The 19,907-nt window shown below is 36.7% G+C and overlaps 3 protein-coding genes, 1 long non-coding RNA gene and 2 pseudogenes across 6 annotated transcripts; 1 reads left to right on the top strand and 5 right to left on the bottom strand.

The window, feature by feature from the left end:
- Positions 1–299: 299 nt before the first annotated feature.
- On the bottom strand, positions 300–3,921 carry LOC111306431 (uncharacterized). Its single transcript, XM_022904301.2, has 8 exons — positions 3,290–3,921; positions 3,011–3,160; positions 2,568–2,726; positions 2,353–2,442; positions 2,032–2,142; positions 1,679–1,936; positions 1,215–1,561; positions 300–1,111 (listed from the first exon to the last, which is right to left on the bottom strand). Exons 1-8 carry the CDS (start codon positions 3,786–3,788, stop codon positions 500–502), a joined length of 2,226 nt encoding a protein of 741 aa, XP_022760036.2. The 5' UTR covers positions 3,789–3,921; the 3' UTR covers positions 300–499.
- A 909-nt stretch (positions 3,922–4,830) lies between these two features.
- LOC111306098 (chlorophyllase-1 pseudogene) lies at positions 4,831–5,974 on the bottom strand (annotated as a pseudogene). The gene is made up of 2 exons (XR_016331564.1): positions 5,710–5,974; positions 4,831–5,590 (listed from the first exon to the last, which is right to left on the bottom strand). The product of XR_016331564.1 is annotated as a chlorophyllase-1 pseudogene (transcript).
- A 2,339-nt stretch (positions 5,975–8,313) lies between these two features.
- LOC111305221 (protein LIFEGUARD 2-like) lies at positions 8,314–9,754 on the top strand. The gene is made up of 4 exons (XM_022902545.2): positions 8,314–8,695; positions 8,785–8,898; positions 9,121–9,278; positions 9,383–9,754. Exons 1-4 carry the CDS (start codon positions 8,443–8,445, stop codon positions 9,587–9,589), a joined length of 732 nt encoding a protein of 243 aa, XP_022758280.1. The 5' UTR covers positions 8,314–8,442; the 3' UTR covers positions 9,590–9,754.
- A 769-nt stretch (positions 9,755–10,523) lies between these two features.
- On the bottom strand, positions 10,524–14,896 carry LOC111305222 (VAN3-binding protein-like). The gene is made up of 7 exons (XM_022902546.2): positions 14,336–14,896; positions 14,093–14,197; positions 11,896–12,328; positions 11,435–11,665; positions 11,297–11,346; positions 11,126–11,183; positions 10,524–11,035 (listed from the first exon to the last, which is right to left on the bottom strand). The coding sequence occupies exons 1-7, from the start codon at positions 14,699–14,701 to the stop codon at positions 10,791–10,793; spliced, it is 1,488 nt and encodes a 495-aa protein (XP_022758281.2). The 5' UTR covers positions 14,702–14,896; the 3' UTR covers positions 10,524–10,790.
- A 1,437-nt stretch (positions 14,897–16,333) lies between these two features.
- LOC111306430 (uncharacterized) lies at positions 16,334–18,064 on the bottom strand. The gene is made up of 2 exons (XR_016331660.1): positions 16,980–18,064; positions 16,334–16,828 (listed from the first exon to the last, which is right to left on the bottom strand). It is a non-coding gene; the product is annotated as an uncharacterized LOC111306430 (long non-coding RNA).
- An 11-nt stretch (positions 18,065–18,075) lies between these two features.
- Positions 18,076–19,870, bottom strand: LOC149512814 (uncharacterized; annotated as a pseudogene). Its single transcript, XR_016331732.1, has 2 exons — positions 19,484–19,870; positions 18,076–19,147 (listed from the first exon to the last, which is right to left on the bottom strand). The product of XR_016331732.1 is annotated as an uncharacterized LOC149512814 (transcript).
- Positions 19,871–19,907: the final 37 nt, after the last annotated feature.

Raw genomic sequence — 19,907 nt, 5'->3', positions numbered from 1 at the left:
AAACTCTTGCTATGCCAAACCGTGCAGCATGATGAACAATAACAATTACTTTAATTTGGTCTAGTTGTACTATTCACCATCAATTAAATCTTAGATATTCTAAATTTTATATTTAAGTTGAATTTCTTTACTTTATATATACATAGATGATCCATGTCGAACTGCTTTCTGTTTGTTTTGGGATGTTTGGCACTTGAAACTTTGAGCTACCGATTCAAGAGCTGGTAAAGAAATGAAAAACAAAAAATTGATCCATCATACTGAACTACAGATCACTTATAAAACACACTGTTTGTTATGTCATAAAATGATTATAAATCTCTAATTTATGTAAATCAAATTAACTCATTTATTAAAAAAAAAAAAACTGCTTATAGCAATATTCCAACAACATCATGCATCATGTATCTAGTCACTAGGAACATATTCAACTGATAATAGAAAGGAGCAAAAGAGCAAGAAAAGAAGCAAATATATAAATGAAAAGAAAAGAAAGAGGCTAGAGATGAATAGCTTTGTAGCTACGCTGGGGCACCTTCTTGAAGAGAGCCCAAGCAAGATCAAGGTAAAGCGGAAACTGCGCCATGGCAAAAAGCGTGATGGGCAGGCAAGTCACCGCATACACTGGAAACGCAGCGTATTTCAACTTGTCTTTCAAAATAAAGAAATGGCCCGAGCAAAAAGACACCAACACCGAAGCTATTGACACAAACAGCGTCGTTAACCCAAGCAAAAGCTTTCTTGGCAAATCCTTGCCGAAATCTTTCTCTTGGTACCGGGACGTTAGTATCGATAAGAACATCACTAGGGCAGTGACGGAGAAGCAGAGAGCAATTAGAGATGAGAATGCGAAGACGTCGAACGCTGGATGGTTTTCGAAAGTGGGTTTACCACTTTCTGACTCGACCCCGCCTGGAACTGCTGTTGATGTGGCGAAGGCCACGGTTGCGATCAATGCAGCCACGACGGAGCATGACTCGGAAGTGTTGGTTAGCCATTCACCACCCTTTTCGACGAGGTCTTTGTGTCTCTCGGTGAATATGTCCTTTGGGGTCTTGGTGTCCTTGTTGTAACGAGCGAAGAAGTGGACCGGCATGGAGGTCTTCACAAACTGCATTCATTTAACAAAGAATGCTCATGGTGTCATTGGTAATACAATAAATTAGATATAATTTTTATTACCAAATGCTAAGTTTATGTGATCATATTTATACCTTATACCACTTGATTTCCCATTGCATTTGTAAAGCAGCCCCAGGGATGAGCCAAGGCTTATGATCCCCTAGCATTGCGGCTAGGTGCAATGCACTATTTCCATTCTGATCCACCGCTCGGAAGGCGCTATCTTTCATGATATTTTTCTTTAGCAAGAACTTGTAAACGTGCGGTTGCCTGTTCTCCACCGCCAACAAGACTATGTTCTTCTTGTCTGAGTTCATGTCATGGATTGCCACCGGAAAAAGATATAGGATTTGCTCCACCATTTCAGTGATTCCGCTCTTTGCTGCAATTAATATGGGTGTCTCTCTTTTTGTCAAGTCTTTGGTTTTCTCCTTCTCTCCTGCATGCTAGTCCGTGAATTTTTGCAGTCCCACGGGCAATGTAGTCTAAATTACTTTATAAGTAATATTTTAGATTTGTGTATGAATGTGTTGGAGGGAAGCTAGAGATCAATTACCTTCGAAAGTTTTTTCCTTACTTTGATCATTTTGTTTAGCTGTGTCTGACTCATCGCTAGAGGTAGGCATTTTAACATCAGCACCTTCAGTGAATTCATACGGCTTTGTCTCATCGGCATCATATAATGATAGCTGAGGCCTACAGCCATTGTCTTCATACTGGTACAGAGAAGCATGTTCTAGAAGTACATTCATGAGCTGGACAGCCCAAGTATGCTTCTCTTTCTTCTCCCTTAGCTTCCTTATTCTTCTTGATCCTTATAAACAGACAACATTATAATGATATATCAAGGAGATATTATGAGCCAGTGAAAGACCCAAATCCGATCTAGCTGATGATCCAGAGACTTACCCAGTCCTAGTATAACTAACATTGCCTTCGATAACAGCTTGACAAAATCAATCAAGGTGCCATAATTGGGAGGAAAGAATTGATATCCATCTCTATGGGGTATTTTGTCTCCTGTACAAATTAAAAACGAGATTACTTCCATGAGATGCCTGCAGGTGTAGGGATAAACTTTTGAAATTAAAAGTAAAAGATTATGCCCGTCTTTTTTTTTTTGCATCAGATTCATTGTGTATTTGCTCTCTTCCAGTAATGACTAAGAGAACCGAATGAATGCTCTTCCAAAGATCCACGAGGAAAAGAGCAGAATATGGGCTTGCTCACCTTTTGATCCTACCTCAGAGGTAACATTAGGCTCTTCAGGATTTTCAATTGCATCTCCTCGTTGTCTTTTGTTATGTGAACGTTTTGTCACTGGAAAATGTGATATAATTGAAAAATTGTTAAAAAAACATATTTTGCAAAAGGATAAAATTAGAATTAATACTGAAATAAAATCAACCTACTCCAGTAAAGAGAAAAATGATTCGTTAACATACCTACTTGAACCAGCTGCTTTAGCAAGTGAAACAAGTGCATGCATGTTTGATAATTGTCTGGACAACTAACTTTCATCTTTTCCCTAAACTTCTTGGATTGAAAATCGCTTGAAGATTGTTGAAAAGATGATTCCACCTTAAGCTGATCCACAAATATACCTACCAAATAAAATCCATTTTTACAACAAGGCTGACAGTTAATTACATTTTTTGTCTAATTAGTAGCAATATATCATCCGAAAAACTTGAAGAGTTAATTAAAGCTTCATTTCTTAGGTAGAAAAGTGTGTTAAAAGACAATTTTGAAGATCAAGGAAAAAAGAAAACAAAAAAAAATCAGAAAATAAGAGCAATTGAATGCAAATGAAACAATGAATTTATTACGCTTTTGACCATGAAAAATATGACTATTTCATATCATGAAAGTCGTCTGTAGCACTAACAATAGTAAATGAGCTGACTGCAACCACCAATATGGCTACCACTTCTGAAGGCAGTAGGCTTGCTAGCAAGGAGATGGAGGGGTGATATTCCATTCTCGTTTACATTGTTGATAAGATCTTTATAAAGATGAACGATTTGAAATGCCAAATCTGTGAAGCAAAACAATCGTTAGGAAAGAAACTAGAGGAACTGAACTGAATTAATACAATTAGCTCATTTCTAATTCTACAATAGAAACAACTATGCTAAGTCTTAAAAAAGTAACAGAGATTTCTTACCAAAATAGTCTCCAGAGATGGCACAGTGAAGAACATTTTCACCATCCTTCCTTCTGCAATAAGAATAGCCTTCTTCTTTTCGGCAGTAAGAGTGAAGGCAAAGGAAAGCATTCTTTTTGCCATGGTGAGCGGCCACGAATAGAGGGGTTTCTCCATCATTGTTATGAACTTTCAATAACGATGAGTCTGCTTGCGCAATGCATTTGCACATCTTCACATTCCCTAGCGAAGCTGCAATGTGCAGAGGAGTATTCCCCTGGTCGTTTCTGATTTTCAGAGACTTCTTGTATTCAGTCTGCATGGAAATCAAATCTACCAGCTCTTCTACAATGTCTTCTTGGACATTGGAGACGGCAATGTGCAATGCCGTGTCCCCTGATCTGATGATCTCGGCCACACGAACCTCTGGATGGGTCTTGTATATCTTTAGAACAACATTCCACTCACCTTTCATGGCACTCCTGAACAGTTCTTTTTCCATGCTAATTGTAGAATCCATTTATTTTCTTCCACTTCCTCTTCCGAGTGGAAGCTGAAGTACTGACAAACGTACATTAAAATCATTTCCATAACCTATAAACTGATGCTCTTATCAGGAAAGAATACTGCTACCTATTAAAATAATTAGGAAAAACGGGATAAATGCAAGAGCGAAAGAAAAGAATGTTGGCGGTCATTCCAATTGCAAGAAAGGAATAATTCGGAGACTATTTGCTTACTGAATAATGGGTTATGTTTAAACATTAGGAAAATCCCCTTATTCCCTAGAAATAAGCACACTACTGATAATGAAGATGTCATTAGCCAAAATTAAGTTGCCTTTGTCTAATTTTCTATGTTACAACTTACAAGCAAGGTATTACGTACGGTAAAGAAAGCAATAATTGTAAAGCAAAATCAACTTCTCTTTGTTAGAAATATATAGAATCCAGCCCTGGCCCTGAGTAATGCTACTTTATCAGACATTTTAAATTCTTTTCCTGTAACAGATTGCTTCTGCGCAGAAAAAGCACTCAAATTTAATTTTGCCATAAACATGTAGGAAGCCGAGACGGAGGTTTGAATGGGGCAGGCAGCAACGACCATGGGCAGTGGGCCTCCCTGATTTTCCCCTTTATATTTCTTTTTACGTATGCAAGGTTACTTGGCCTGCCATGGTTAATTTTCTTCGATTCTTGATATTTTCCCAAGTTCTTTACTTATTGAACAATCTTAAGTGCTTAAAGATCATTTTTTCTTTTTTTGGTTCAAAGAAAAATAATGCCTTATTGCATGAAAAGAAGGAGAGGTGACTTGATTTGAACCAAAGTACTAATATCTTTTTTAAAATTTCTGTGTCATTAGGTCAAAAAGCAAAAAACAATGCTTATCGATCTTTTTTAGTCACAAATGAGGTTTTGTCTCGACAGTGGAGAAGTTCAAACTTTTTAAGTCCCAAATTCAAGTTTCCCTGCATTTAAGTTTAATTTAATTTTATGTTGGTTTATTTAATTAGTTTGTTTTTTTTATTGTTTTCCTCTATTGATATAATTTATGATATGTATGAAGTGTGTAATGGACATTTTTATTTGTGATTGCAACCACTAACCAATAAAAAAAAAAAAGATCTTTTTAGTCACAGCCTTCAATATTGAACTTAACTTGATCAAGCTTCACAGGAGAAACATAAGGTTCATTCGCGATGGTCATGAAATCCACTTTCTCTCCTTCAAAATAATTATTCAGAAATGCAACAACGATACCACCAACGCATCTCCTCATGGGATCTCTAGGACCTTTACCATTTACGCACATACAATCAGAAAATCTCCCAACAAGTCCCGATGGATCATCATCTAACACATCCATGTGGCCATAGTTTGTGGCAACAAAATGAGCGCATGGAGGCTTGCACTCGTTGAAAAACTCCTCGTGGTTCACTCCTTTAGGCGCACAAGGTGGCATCGGCATGCAGCCCTTGGACTCAGGACCTAGGCCGGTACCAATGACGGTGACCGGGATTGATATATTGAAAGAACAAGGGATATAGGTCAGGATTTTGGGATTAATTTGGCAAAATGAATTGCCGGCAACAGGGTCAATACCGACTAGAACAGAGAAGTTTTGGTTAGTATTGGCAAGTCCAAGTGCTAGTGTAAATGCTGTTTTCCCACCTCTGCTGTGGCCTACAAGAGCAAGCTTCACTAGGTTTGCTTCAACATTTCCAGGGAGTACGGATGGCAGGCCCGATGGTAACCAATCTGCCACTTTTGCTGCAGATTCAACCTCGTCCGGTTCACTAGGAGGCATAATATTGAATAACTGAAAAATCAAATCAGTTAGTATTAACTAGAGTACGACAAGAGATTTGAAAAAGTAAATAACAAGAGATCAAAGACAAAAACTGTATAGAAGGAATATTTAATTAATTTATCAAGTACCTGAGGAGCTACAATTATGAATCCATGAGAAGATATGTGCCGAAGGAGGTCAGTGTAGAAGTAGTTATAGAGGTAGAAGCCATGGAAGAACAAGATGACGGGGTAGATGCCGTGCTCGGATGGTGTGAAAATCTGCAGTGGCTTAGGAGGCGAGTAAGGGCTTGATGAATCCACTGAGATGCTTGTTGGATGATATTTTCCCCGGATAAAAACTGGCAGTACTGTTTGATAAAACAGGCTTAGTTCCCAACAGCTGTGCCATACTCTTTATCGCTGTGTGGGATACGAAAATTGATGGAGGTAGCTCCATGTTTATTATGTGAATGGGCAAAGATTTTTATTCGGTAAAATGACTTTTACTCTCCGTTTGCGACAATGGTGGCCATTCTTAGAGGTGAATGCGCATCCGCATAAAAACGTGTGATGAGTCCATGAAAGTAACGTCGACGGATCAAAATTGTCACTACCTTTTCCTCTTTACGTATACAAGTTGCCATATGTTTTCTTTCTTTCTGTCTTTTTGTTATTACTGTTAATTTAGAGAGAATGGGAGATTTGGTGTATATATTTTTTTTATCTTTCGAAAGATTTTTAAGCATCTCTTGGCTAATTTCAATCTTCCTCTCCTTGTCCTTTCTGATATCCATCTCCCAATAATTTTTGCTCCTTTTATAAAAGAAACAAAATTATAACCCCTTTAGATAATGAAATAATGAAAAGTAAGAGAAAATTTATTTAAAAAGATAATCTCACCATCGAAAGGAAACTGATCATCAGCTTCTTGACCACGCAGAATTTTGTTATTCTTGCATGGAAGATTGCATTGCAAAAGACTGGTGTAACATTTCACAGGAGCAAATCCAGATAAAGACTAGGCATATAAATCAACCCACAATCGCAGGGAAAGAAAACGCAAGTCCAATAGGATATCGCCTGTGGTTTAAACAAACGGCCCAAAAAAAATAACTAGTAAGATAATGACACATCTAAAATTGCAAATGGGCCTTTTAAACCCATTGCTTTTCCACCGTATAGATGTGTTGAATAGAAAGATCGGGCATTTTACAAATTTTGTTATTTTTCCTTTCATTTTTTTTTGAATGTTTTAAAATTTATTTTTTTAAACATTTAATTTTCCTTACTTTTTATATTTTTTTACGATTTTTCTATTTTAAATATTAAAAATTATGAAACAGTAAATTTATTTAAAATTTTAATATTATATCTAGTAAAAATCAATTAAAAACTAAGTATTTAAATTTTAACTCAACTCTTATACTTACTACCTTTTCAATACCTCTCATTAATAACGAAGGAATATTAAGCTCTCTGATATGAGAAATGCTGGTGCCGTCTTCTTGGAAATGATCAGATTATTTCTATCTGGTTGAGGACTCATTTATTAAGATAAAATATCTATTTTTTTATTCGAATAAAGTTTAAGGGTAAAAAAAAATTATTTTATTTTCAAAATTAAAATAAACTGTTAATTTATATGTGAGATTTATAAATTTTTTAAAATTTTTTAAATTTATAAATAATTTATTTATAAAAAATTATAAAAATTTAAATTTAAATATTTTATATTAAAACTCTAAACCTTAATTATTCACATTTATCTTTATTGGTAATATGTATTTTATCTTTCGAATCATAAAATATTCCTAACAAAATATGTCAAACAATGTCAGTGGCAGAATAAATAATGTCAAACAATGTCAATAGCAAAATTTTCGTAGAAGCATTTAATCAATGCTTAGCGAATAAGGAAAAAAAGATATTAATTGGTGGACAACTCCGAGTGGAAATGCAATCTTCACGCGTCAGATTTCAGTTACATATATACGATGCTAAATTAAGTACGGGTGGGGCCCAAATTTTAAATGCTTTTGCCAACAGTACCAATACTATTAAAATTTTAATATTTTAATTTAAATTATTAAAATTTAATTTTTACCCATCTCAATTATAACTTATTTTTATTTTTATTTTTATCATTTTATTAAACCAACAAAACTATTAACAATATATTTTGATCGATTCAACGTCACGTGAATACTTAAAAAATGAAATCATGTGGATATTTAAATTAAGAGTACCATCTAAATGTTATAATATTTACTAAAACTTATTAATTATTTTTAAGAGTATGTCAATCTTTTTATTTTGGTTGGTCATAAACCATTACCTAATGTTTTTAATACCACGAACTTGCCTTTTAAAATTTTAATTTAATCTTCACATGGTGGATAATAACTAAATTAAGTAAAATATATAACTTAAAAAAAAACTTTGCTAGAAAACTTTTTATAGGAAAAGAACAATTGCTTGCAAGGAACCATACTCAAAAGTATATGCTTTTCCACTTTGGTTGATCACTTTTTTTTTTTTTTTTTTGCATATTTGCATCCTTCTTTGGCAACAATAATAAATAATAAAAAAAAAAACAAAACAAAAAGGCCCTCTCGGTAGTCCAGAATATTTCCGAGCCATCCACGTTTGCTCAATTTTAGATATTCTTCCACGTGTCAACATCACGTTCAACCTTCACCGTTGTTGGACGCAGTTCCGAGAACCATCAAGAACTTTCGCATCACCCAAAACCGCAGCTTTTATAATTTCCCCTAAATTTCCTCCATTTCTCAACTGAAAATCAAGCCCCTCTCCCCAAGAAAATTCAAATCCTAAAATCCAACTCCATTCCTTCCACTCTCAGTTCTTGAATTTTGTAGGATGATGTGGAATCAGCCGTACCGCAAAAATGACCCGGAGGCCGGAGCCAGGCCTTTGTATCCAATGATGTTAGAGCCGCCGGAGATGAGGTGGGCTTTTATTCGGAAAATTTACTCAATCGTTGCCCTTCAATTGTTGGCTACAATCGCGGTGGCCGCCATGGTGGTTGCTGTCCGACCGATTTCTCATTTCTTCGTTAGCACTGGGGCAGGCTTGGCTCTTTACATAGTCCTAATCATCACGCCTTTCATTAGTGCGTTTCTTCTTTTTCTTATTTTTTTTGGTGTGTGCAATTTGCGACTTAAATGTTGACTAAAAAGAAAATCGGTTTGCTATTTGCAGCTCTTTGTCCATTGTATTACTATCACCAGAGGCATCCAGTGAACTATCTTCTTCTTGGAGTCTTTACCGTTTCTCTGGCGTTTGCAGTTGGATTAACGTGCGCTTTTACCAGCGGTAAGATATTGATTTTGAATTTTTTTTTTTAATTATAATTTGGGCAAGGTACTTTTATTGATTATTTTTGCAGTTATTTGATAGAACCCTAGAACTTGAACCATGCAAAGTGAAAATAAATATATATTCACAGAATTTTCTAGCTTCATTTATATTGTACCTAGATGCTACTGATTGTGGCATTCTATTAGCCAAATTTACGTGCATTTTGTGTGTGAACAGGGAAAGTTATTTTGGAGTCCGTGATACTGACGGCTGTGGTGGTTGTGGCTCTCACCCTGTACACCTTCTGGGCTGCAAGGAGAGGCCATGATTTCAACTTCCTTGGCCCTTTCTTGTTTGGTGCTGTGCTTGTTCTTATGGTTTTTGCTCTGATCCAGGTATTTCGATCTCGCCATGTTTATTTAGCTGTTTTTTTTTTCCTCATATATCTCCATATTATTGATTTCTCATTGCTGGAATATGTTTGTCTTATTGGGTGCAGATTCTCTTCCCGTTGGGTAGATTATCAGTGATGATTTATGGGTGCTTGGCCTCCATCATATTCTGCGGCTATATCATATATGACACAGACAACTTGATCAAGCGCTACTCTTATGATGAATACATTTGGGCTGCTGTATCTCTGTATTTGGACATAATTAATCTCTTCCTCTCACTGCTTACTGTTTTTAGAGCTGTAGATGGTTAAAGGGGATCACATTGCCTATAAGAAATTCTTATTAATACCTAAACCTTGTTGTTATCATCTTTTTCCTTTTATTTTTCTTTTCTTGTAAAAAAGGCCAAAATCTGTGTTGTCACTCTGAAATCATATCATGGTTGATTGAATGGAAGATTTTGTTCTGCTTGCGTATGTCCCTGTGCATTATCTCACCTCCTGGAAAATCTTTCCTTCTATTCAGTGGTGATGACTACAAGGGATCTAGAACATCTAAATTTAATGTTCATGCTTTCGATCAGTTTCTGTTTTGACTGTAAGAGAATGGGGTTTACAGTTGTTTTCCTTGAATATCTATCATTCACATTTGGAACGAGTGACGATGGAGAGGAAAGTGCAGCAGGTACGGTCGCTTTCAGACTTTATTTTCCTTGTGTAAATGTAGGTTGATCTGCAATATCTAATTAAATAAAAATGTGGTTAGTTTATTTTTATTCATATTAATTAGGGTTTTTCCAGTCTAGGATTTTCTGCCTTAAAACCTTATACGCTACTGCTACTCTTGGCTTAGCCGGTGGTTTGGCATTGCTCACTCGTCTTTTCGTTCCTCTTCATCACAATCTATTATCTATCCTATGAAATAAACGTGCAAGGCAAACGAAGGAAATAGATAGTGATTGAAATGATTCAATTGATATTGACTGTATTTATGGCTTTCAAGCCTCTATTATTCGATGATAATATGACCATGTCATCTGCATTTCTTTTTTTGGGTTGGATGGTTTTTTAATGTAGGAGCTATTTTCTTTCTCTATCAAGCTCTTTATTGTTCCCATGATTTCTTTCATTGGGACCGTGCGTGTGAGTTGTGGACAATTTTGAGTTTTCGGTAACCTTGCTGTTTCTTATTTGAAATTTACTAATTCTTTTGTATAGAAACGATTTAAAATGGGTAACAACGAGCTGAAGCAAAATATACCTATAATAAAGCATGCAAATAGCCCAATCTTAATTCTTAAACATGTTCGACTGTTATGATAGATCAATAACTACTAGTTATATACCCTCTCCCCCATACAAAAATTAGTCAGTCACAGAATTTTGATTGCACCAGCTAAAAATGTTCAGTATGCATGAGGGAATTAGATATTTGCCTCGCTCTGAATGGACCGTCCAATTGCTTGCATTGAGCCCCTAGAAGCAATCGAGTTAAAGTCTGGCAGCGGATGAGCTAATTATTGCCGCCAAGGGACCAGGTAGTTGAGTTTTGTTTCTTGTGCTTTCTTTCAGCGACGATTGACAGAAGCCTTGAGACACCTCGAGTCCACATATCGTATTCTCTCTGACTCCTGCACTCAAACTCGACGATCCCTCTTGTTTCAGTTTTCAATCCAAAGTAAAGACGCTGCTCTCCACTATCGAATAGATGTCTCCCTGGCCATGCTGGCATGTCCTTGCACACCTCCAAAACCACATCTGAAACCCCAAAAATTATATATTTCTAAGGCAATCCACAATTTCTTACATCAACATTGACAACAGTGTCATGGTACTACCGTAACTTACTCTTTTTCTTTTTGGTGAATGTCCCAGCGACATGCTTGCTCTTCATCTTCAAAATCACCTTCAAAAGTTAAAAACATAGATGTTTATGATGTTAGTGTAATTGTGTGGGATAAAATTCAGGTCATATATAATGGTAACATTCCTGATGTGTTGGACTAAAGCAATAGCTACCTGGCCTGTCTTTTTCATATAAACAGATACAACTTTCCAGTGAAGGTCACCTGCATATAGACAAATTTTAAACTATATGATTTGTATTCATACTCTAGAAAATGTGTAATTATGCAAAAAAATGAACAGACTTAATACCTTTCCGAGTTCTTTTGAGAAGTTCACTACCCTTAGCAAGGAGCTCTTGACTACAGGCAGCAAGGAAATCCTCTCCAGGGGCAAGTTCTCCACTATAGTTGCGGTTTGAATGGCCATTATTGCCATTAGCACAGAATCCAGCACTGATTGTTTTCTCAGCTGGAAGGACTGGTGCAATGTTCCATACTTCCTTTAGTGCTCTTGCCTTTAGGGTTGCTGCCCCACGCAGAGCTGCAAAGAAGAAACTCCATTATCATCTTTCGTTTTTTTCATCTTGGATACAAATGAAAGTTCGATGGAGATAATTCCTTACAATAAATTATAAGTATATGCTTATACAAGCACGATTATCTCCTAAGAATATACTACAGATAGAATGAAAATCGAAAATTGAAGGCGTAGAAGTATATGCAGAAACGATATGATAAGATCCTGGACTGGTGCCAGCTAGAAATCTTTACCTGTAGCTGCAGCAGCTGTAAGAGTCAGGATATCATCATGTGAACGAACATTAACAGCAGAGCTCACAACTGAAGCAAGATGGTCACGTTCAGCTCCCATAGCTTCTGCAGCCTCCACGCATTGCGCAGCTACTAATGTTGCTGCTGACGCCACAGCCATGTTGGTCTTCGTCGACTGTTCATTTTTTCCCAATGTGGAAGAAGAAGCCACAGTGGCAGCTGCAATGGCTGCTATGGCCGAGGCAACTGCAGCAACTGAGATAGCAGCGTGAAGCTGTGCATTGTGAGCTCTAGTTTCTTCTTTCTTTTTCTCTTTTCTATCTTTTAACCATCTTCCCACTGTCTTAGCCCCGCTGGGTGTATTAACTCCATTACCAGCACTTGCGCGGCTACCATTGAATAAAGGTTGTATGGAGTTGTGGGTACGGAAATACTGCACGAATTGTGATTACGAAGCCAATTTTTTAGTACGCCTTTTGAATATGGATTTGCAGTTCTACAAGTATGTAAATGCAACAACGAAGGAAACTTAATTATAATCAACAATGGGTCAGGAGTATGGGTGTAATCGAATTGAGTCGATATAGCAAAAAATTTGAGTTCGAATTCGACTCCCAACTCGCAATTCAGTTCGAACTCGATCGAATTTTATTTTTTTAGTTCGAGCTCGATTCATGATTGAAATCGAGCTATTCGAACTCGTTCAATTAATATATAAAAGTAAATTCGATTCGTATATTCGATAAGAGTTCGATTATTTATACTCGAATTCAAACTCGAATTCGAGATATTTTATTAATTAAAATAATAAATATATATTTAAATATAAAAATTCTATTAGACTCGTAAGTTACTCGAATCGAGTATAAAAAATATTCGAATTCGACTCGATCGATGAGTCGAGTTACTCGAGTTCGACTCGATAATAATTGAACCAAATTTAAATTTTTTTTAATCGAATCTGAATAACTTGTGAATACTAATATATCATTTATATCCTTAATAAGAGTGAGGCAATTACTTAATTTATGCTTATTAATTAGTGAATAAAAAGTCTAAACTTTTATATGTACCATTCACCAAGCTGCAAAACAGATAGTAGGAAATCAAAAACAGACAGATAGTAGGAAATCAAAAACAGGGATATGTTATCATAGTAGAATTAATTTATAAGGGTATGCTGAAAGTAGTCTTGACTTAATGAACAGTTGATTAAGACCAGGTGTCATTGATTGTTGTCTTGAGAAAGTTATGAGCAAAATGAAAAGTTTCTGGTTTTTATACGTCAGCCTCATAGATGGTGGAGCAGAATCAACGAACTGGAAAATGTGCTCCTCCTGCAGATGTGACCTGAAAGCTAAAGTAGTTGGTGTTTACTGTGTTACTTTCAGGTGAAGGGAAGCGTGAGAGATTGTTTACTTCAGCCCTAAATGTTTTGAGTTTTGAAGGAAGATTGAATGACCAAAAACAGAAAAGTAAACAGATATAAATGACATGAGTCACTATGACATTTCCAACTGAAAGAAAGCATCATTTCCCACTTCTGTACTCAACCCTTTCGTTCACCGTACCCTGGTGTCTTAAAAATTTAAGCAAATTTCAAAATATTATTTAATCCACAACTTGTTCAAATCAGCTTATCACTCCAATATACGTACTTCATCATTCAAAAGAGAAGTTTTTCCGTAAAAGAAAAAAATTTACAATCTCAACCCAAAGTTCAAATTTGGGCCATAAAAACCAGTTCGAAGCTAATGCTTAGCCCAACAGCTGGAAATCACATTGTTTAATTTGATAAAATAGGCTGGCAGGTACTTTTTAAGGCCAGAAAACGGGCACCTTTAGCAGATAAGACATATCTTGGAAGATCGTTAGGGAAATAAAAAGGTTTTATTGGAACAAGACAAAAGTTCCCGCTCTGTATTCTCTATTCCATTTTATACTAAATCCAAGATCACTAGCATTAAAAAGGGACAAGTGATGGTGTGGGTAGCAGAGCAGAGACAGAGAAAGCTGAGATATTGGTCTCCTGCATGTCTTCAATGTATTGTTCAACATTTCCTTGCTCTTTCTCTTTCTTTTCTTTTCTTCCACCGAAAAGGTCACTAATATATAAAATAGTACCTTATAGTACCAATTATATTATATATAAATATATACAACAGAAAAGGAGAGGGAACGTGAATACAAGACCGACCTTAACGACGTCGTCGAATTCCTCAGATGGAGAAACTGGAGGGCTATCATTAATCAAAGGTCCGCTGCTGTGTGAGAGCCTCCCTGATGTTAACGGTGACACCTCCTACAAATATAAACCAGTAAAAACAATCACCAATGTACGCAGAAGAAAAGACCCTCCGTTTCTAACACTTATTTGAACATAGAAAGAAACTAATGTTAAGCACTTTCTTTTTGTTTTTCCCTTACGTGAAGTACTTACCGATTGTGACATGATGCGTTCAAGAACGAGCTGTGAAGTAGCAGAAGTGAAAGAGAACTGACTGGCAACAACAGCAGCCTTGTCAAGCTCCTCAGTCTCGCCATTTATATCTTCAGGTATAGAAGTGGTAGTGCAAGAAGAGCTGCTAGCAGACTTGGCAGCCGTACTACTACTGACTGAATGATGATGATGATGAGGAGGAGGAGGAGGAGCAAGGGCTTTGGACACTTCGAGAGCTGAAACACTCCATGACCTCGAGAGGAACTCCATTGGACCTCTAGGGCTCTCTGGCAGCTGCGTTCTAGAGAGGGAAAGTTGGGAAATGTGCTCCGGACGACGACGCGTCCTTGGACTTGCCTCTTCCATGAAGTAAAGTTGAAAGTGCCGGAATTGAGCTGTGGTTTTGGTTTTCAAGCTTTAAAGAAGAGAAAAACAATGGAATGATTTATGGGGGTTTTATTTATATAGATAGGAAGGTTTTTGGCTTGCTTTTGGGTATTGGGTGCCACTTACCCTTGGTAAGTGGACCACCTTTTCTTATTACATAAAGTTTTTGTCAAATTCAGTCATACTATAAAATTCACTAATCAACCAATACTAGAATGCTTCAAGTAAATTAATGGATAAAAAAATAAAATTGAAAACTACATATAATAATAAGACAAAAATGTGATTACCCAAATCAATCATTGTCTACCAACTGGCATTCCCCCCACTCATGTTACCATACAATTTGAATTATGGCAAAGTGGTTCAGCTACGGTCGAGACTAAAGAAGTAGAGGTGGAGACGAATGCTGATATATCAATCTACTGACACGTGTCATTGAGTGATTTCATCTATATGTATTATAGAAGTTTTTTGAATGTTTTAACCAGACGGCTGCCTAGTTCCAAAAAGAAGGACCTAAAGATACTGCCTAGTTCAAAAATAATGGAGGATGCATGTGACTAGAAAGCAGTCATCCATCGGTCCCTGGTGGCAAAAGCGAAGCGAAGGGTAAAAATGATGAAAGTTGCTATGACGGGACAATAATCTTTGGATACGTGGGTTATTGTCAAAGCCGTTATTGGGTTTTTCAGGAAAGAGGAGGATCCAGCTTGTAAGAAGCTTATGAGTAACAAAAATCTACCCATTGCGGAAGAGGCTTATAAGTAACAAAAAATTATGTATTCCCTGGCCACATTGTGATGTAGGAGTAGGAGGGGTTTCAAACCAGCCTGGTGATTAATTGTAATCCATCATCTACAATCTAATCAAAACGAAAATACTAGCAAGATTGTGTAACGTATGCAAAGCAGTTGAGGGCTGACAATGTTGCGTGAAATGGCAGGGGAGGGCCAGTAACGTTGGAGGTGACCGAAGTGATCGTGTTCCATGGCTGTCTAAGGTCTTGTTAATGTCCAAGGCCGACAGGGCTTTGAGATGTCCCGATGAAACGACAAAATTCAAGCCTTGAACCACTTCTTTTTGTTTTTTTTACTACAGTTTTGGGTACAATACAAAGCTGCCTACTCAAGACTCAGGAGAAAGGCCAGTGCTAAAATGCGCGTGCCTGGATACGTCATCATCCCTCTTTTGATCTCATCTACTCTTCTTCGTTTCCTTGCAAAGGCATATATTTCCCCTTTTTCTTTTGTTTTTGTTTTCTGAGCAAAGAGAGGAACAGCTTTCTCTTTTTGTAGTCTTTTGTTTCTTGCTACGTGACCACTGACCAACGAGACCACACCCTTTATTCCCTTTGCTTCGTTTTCTCAATGATCAATGCCTGCTTTCCTTTTCCCTTTGCATCAAACATTTTGAACGAGTCCCTTTTATATGTTATAATTTTATTATTTCTTTTCCAATTTACATTTCATTCAAGCATTTATTATTTATTTCAAAAAGGGTGTCCATGAACGATGAATGTGCTATTAGTAAGAAATAACTGGTTTAGAAAAGTTGGATTTCAAAAAAAAAAATAAAATTCAAGATGCTTTTGTCTCGCGAGTTACTGTATAACAAAAAAGGGTCAATCAATAATTCTCCTTGAAATGAAACTTGTTTCTCTTAAACTTTATGGATTCAAGTTCTTTGTCAAGTACACTACTTTAATGATGGTAAACCCACAGAGTTTAGATCAACTAAACTTTGCCCTCACCAACTTTAATTCTCGATCTTCTTGCTAAAGTGAATACATGAGGTAAAGCAACATCAAGCTTTAACATTTGAAATCAAAAAGAGATATCAAGTAATTTACTTTACTCTTCACTTTCAGGCATTAGCTTAGGAGGATACAAGCCAAAGCCAGGGACCACAAGAATTTAACTTACAGGATCATACAATTAAACTGCAGCACCCAGCAAACAACAGGTTTAACACAAGTCCAACTCTATAGCTAGCGAAAGCCAATAAGCAGAAGCACACAGGCTCCCTGTTTATTCCTGCACCTGGATTTGGCGTTAAGATTAACTTCCACCTAGGTTCAGAATGCCCAATCTCTTCCACTCATATCTGTTCATTGAATTAATAAGTAAATAGAAACAACTCATTTAACCACGAACAACCAGTTTTTCACTGTCCAAAAGCAGAGAGAGAGAGAGAGAGAGAGAGATGTCACATTCTATTTGAGGTTAGTCTATCTGCATGAGGTAGTAATACTTACCCATTAGATAATAGCAACCATTACATATTTTGTATTTCATTCATTCACTGTGCTAAATCCACCGTCGCTTCCAAACTGTCCCAACACCTACTGTCCGGGTTTTCGCTGTCCTTCAGCCAGATTCAGCAAATTTTGCTAATTCCTGCCCGATAGTATGTTGCTACCTGATATTTTTGAGGCTGAACAAGTGAAACAAAGCTGGCACTTAGTACAAATGATATGCAAATGAGCAAGTACAGCACCACCATAAAGTCACATGGCGCATAGAATTTAGGTGCATTATCCAATTGAATGAAATCTAACCAATTCTCATACATACTGAAAATACTGAATCATCATGCTTGAAGTACCAATGACAATGTTGTTTTATCATCAAATTCAAATTTAGCTTCTAAAAATATAAAAGACCCACAATGCCTTTAGCTACATAATAAAAGGTAATCCATTTCCATTTCACAACTCATTCCTCATTCCCAAGGTTCAAACCTTAAAAGTTTCAAATTCCAACTGCTAAAGGTCTCCCCGGAAGGTGAAGGACCTCCACTAACAATCTATAATTTAACAAAAATGAGCATAAGATTGAAAGGAAATTACAATAATTGAAGGAAAGATAACAATTTAAACAGATCGGAAATGGTTATTTTTAAATGCTAGTGGATGCTAAGATTCAGCACTTAAAAATGCCAAAAACCTTCCCTTAATGCTTTTAACTGTATCCTATATTTCTGACCTAGTAATTCCATTGTGGCCTTAATCTAACAGATAGCTAACAATTGTACATGAACTGAATGGTGTGAGCATAAAACCAATATTAATTGACACTATTCCAGAGTGCAAAACCAAAACATTAATTCACTACAGCAAATCAAGAACTGTGTTTCTATGATAGAAAAGAAAATACATGTGGGCTAGAAAGTCAATGCCAGAAGGAAGCATATATAGTGGGAGCGAATTACTGCATTTGGCTCATATTATTTGTGAGGGAACAACAAGAGTAAATGCATCAGAATGTGAGTAAAAGTACGAAATTTAAGCCCAACCAACTTGAACATCCTATGTTTCCACGGAGAAAAGGCATCAAATAAGCTAACCATTTATTAGATTGTAAACCACTGCCACCATAATACTGCCTGGTAATTTCATGTGAGAATTCTGCAAATGTCATCTCATCGTTCAATCATGCTGAAAGTGGTGGAAGTACTTTTTGAATTTCTTGAGTTAGTGCATTTTGGTCCTGATCAGCAAAGTTATTTTCCTTAGCTTGCTCCAAAGGCTGACAACCTGGGTCGTAATGTTCCATAGCATAATCTGAGATTGACAAAATTTTATTCCATGCTGTCTGCAAAAACACAACAAAAGTTTCTCTGCTTAAATTTTCCAACCCTGCTGGTCTGCACACACAGTGAAGGGTTTACCGTGGCTTGCCTTTGGATAAGATATCCTCTGATTCCCCAACCTGAACAACGAAACTTTCAGAGGAGGACTTCACCGTGAGGACTTTATTCTTGTTAGGGTGAAAATTCTGCAAGTATGAATGCCCACTTGGTGAATAAAATTCTTGATTAATAGAAGTGGAAAATTCACTGTTTGCTGTTGTTTGTAGCGAGGAAAGAAGAAACATGGGATGAGTTAGAACAGTGAAGTTACCATAGTCATAATGCCACTGTTGCCATAGGTTGGGATGAATTTCACATTACCTAACTTCATTACCATTTGTGTCCAAGTTAGTGACTTTCGATAACTTCTGCCCGCTTCTTGCATGATTATTATTAGCATTTCTTTTACTTGATCCCTTCCTTGGACCAGCTTCTCTAAGAACAAGGCTTATCTACCATTGAATGATAATGTATAGAGCGCCTTTTTGCTGCACATAATTCCAGTAAGCTTTGCTCAAGCTCATTGCCTCCATTGACCCAATCACATATTCAAGCAAGATAGAGCCTTAGCTCCATCATGCAAAAGCCTAGGGCCTTGAACATATTCTCAAGATCATCAAACCCATCATCTTCAAAACCACTGATTCTACCCATATTTTCATTTTCCAAATTCAAATGGCTACCAATCCTATGACTTGGTTTAGCTTCAACGGTTTTCAGACCTTGAGCGTATTTGAGCTGCATCGCGAAAGAGGAGACATTCCAGTCTTAAACACTCCCCAAGTTGTGCTCCTAAACATAACTTAAACAAAGAAAACAAGAACAATGAAAAAAACAATAAACAACATTAAAAGGACTGCAAGAAAAAAAAGACATATAATTGAACGGTTTATAGGAGAAAGGAAGTGTTTAATAAACTTTTGCTCTGGAATTGAGAAAAAAAAAGTTTTGTACGTTATTAAAAGCTCCCAATCATCAAGTTTAAAATGTTGCAAAGACATGGAAATAAAGAATGAGACAAGGAACAAAAAGAAAGTCACACGGTAACGAAGAGGGAAATTGAAGAGGGAAATTGAAGGCAACTATGATTGAAAAAAGCAAAGCAAAGAAAACGTTCGTTGAAATTACTCTGAGAATACGTTTGCGATCTTCTGTTGTAAGGAGAGCCAGCTTGCGAGCGAGAGGGAGGAGTTTCCATCGGAGAAGGGAAGCGTCGGGAACGTTTGTAATAGCGAGGAGACGTGGGCCAGTTGGGCTGAGGTTTTCCATTATCATTTTCTCTATGCGATGCGAACATGACAGTGATGATAGTAGCATGACATCCGAGTATTGAATTTCGTATAGTTCCAGAACTTCCGATCCTTCCATCTTTCTTTTATTTGCCGCAAGTGAAGAAGCCGACACTTCAACGTGGGATCCTCGTTTTAAATGGAAAACTTGAAGCCCAAAATCCCGACTATTTTCCCAATTCAGGATTTTGATTTTTTTTTTTCTGGTATAAACTAATAGTAGCATATTATCCAGTCAAAGGATAATCATAGCTGAACAACAA

Source organism: Durio zibethinus, chromosome 21, assembly GCF_047325235.1.
Source record: "Durio zibethinus cultivar Kanyao isolate XHJ-2024 chromosome 21, ASM4732523v1, whole genome shotgun sequence".
Lineage (NCBI taxonomy): Eukaryota > Viridiplantae > Streptophyta > Magnoliopsida > Malvales > Malvaceae > Durio > Durio zibethinus.
This window is presented reverse-complemented; position numbering and strand designations above follow the sequence as displayed.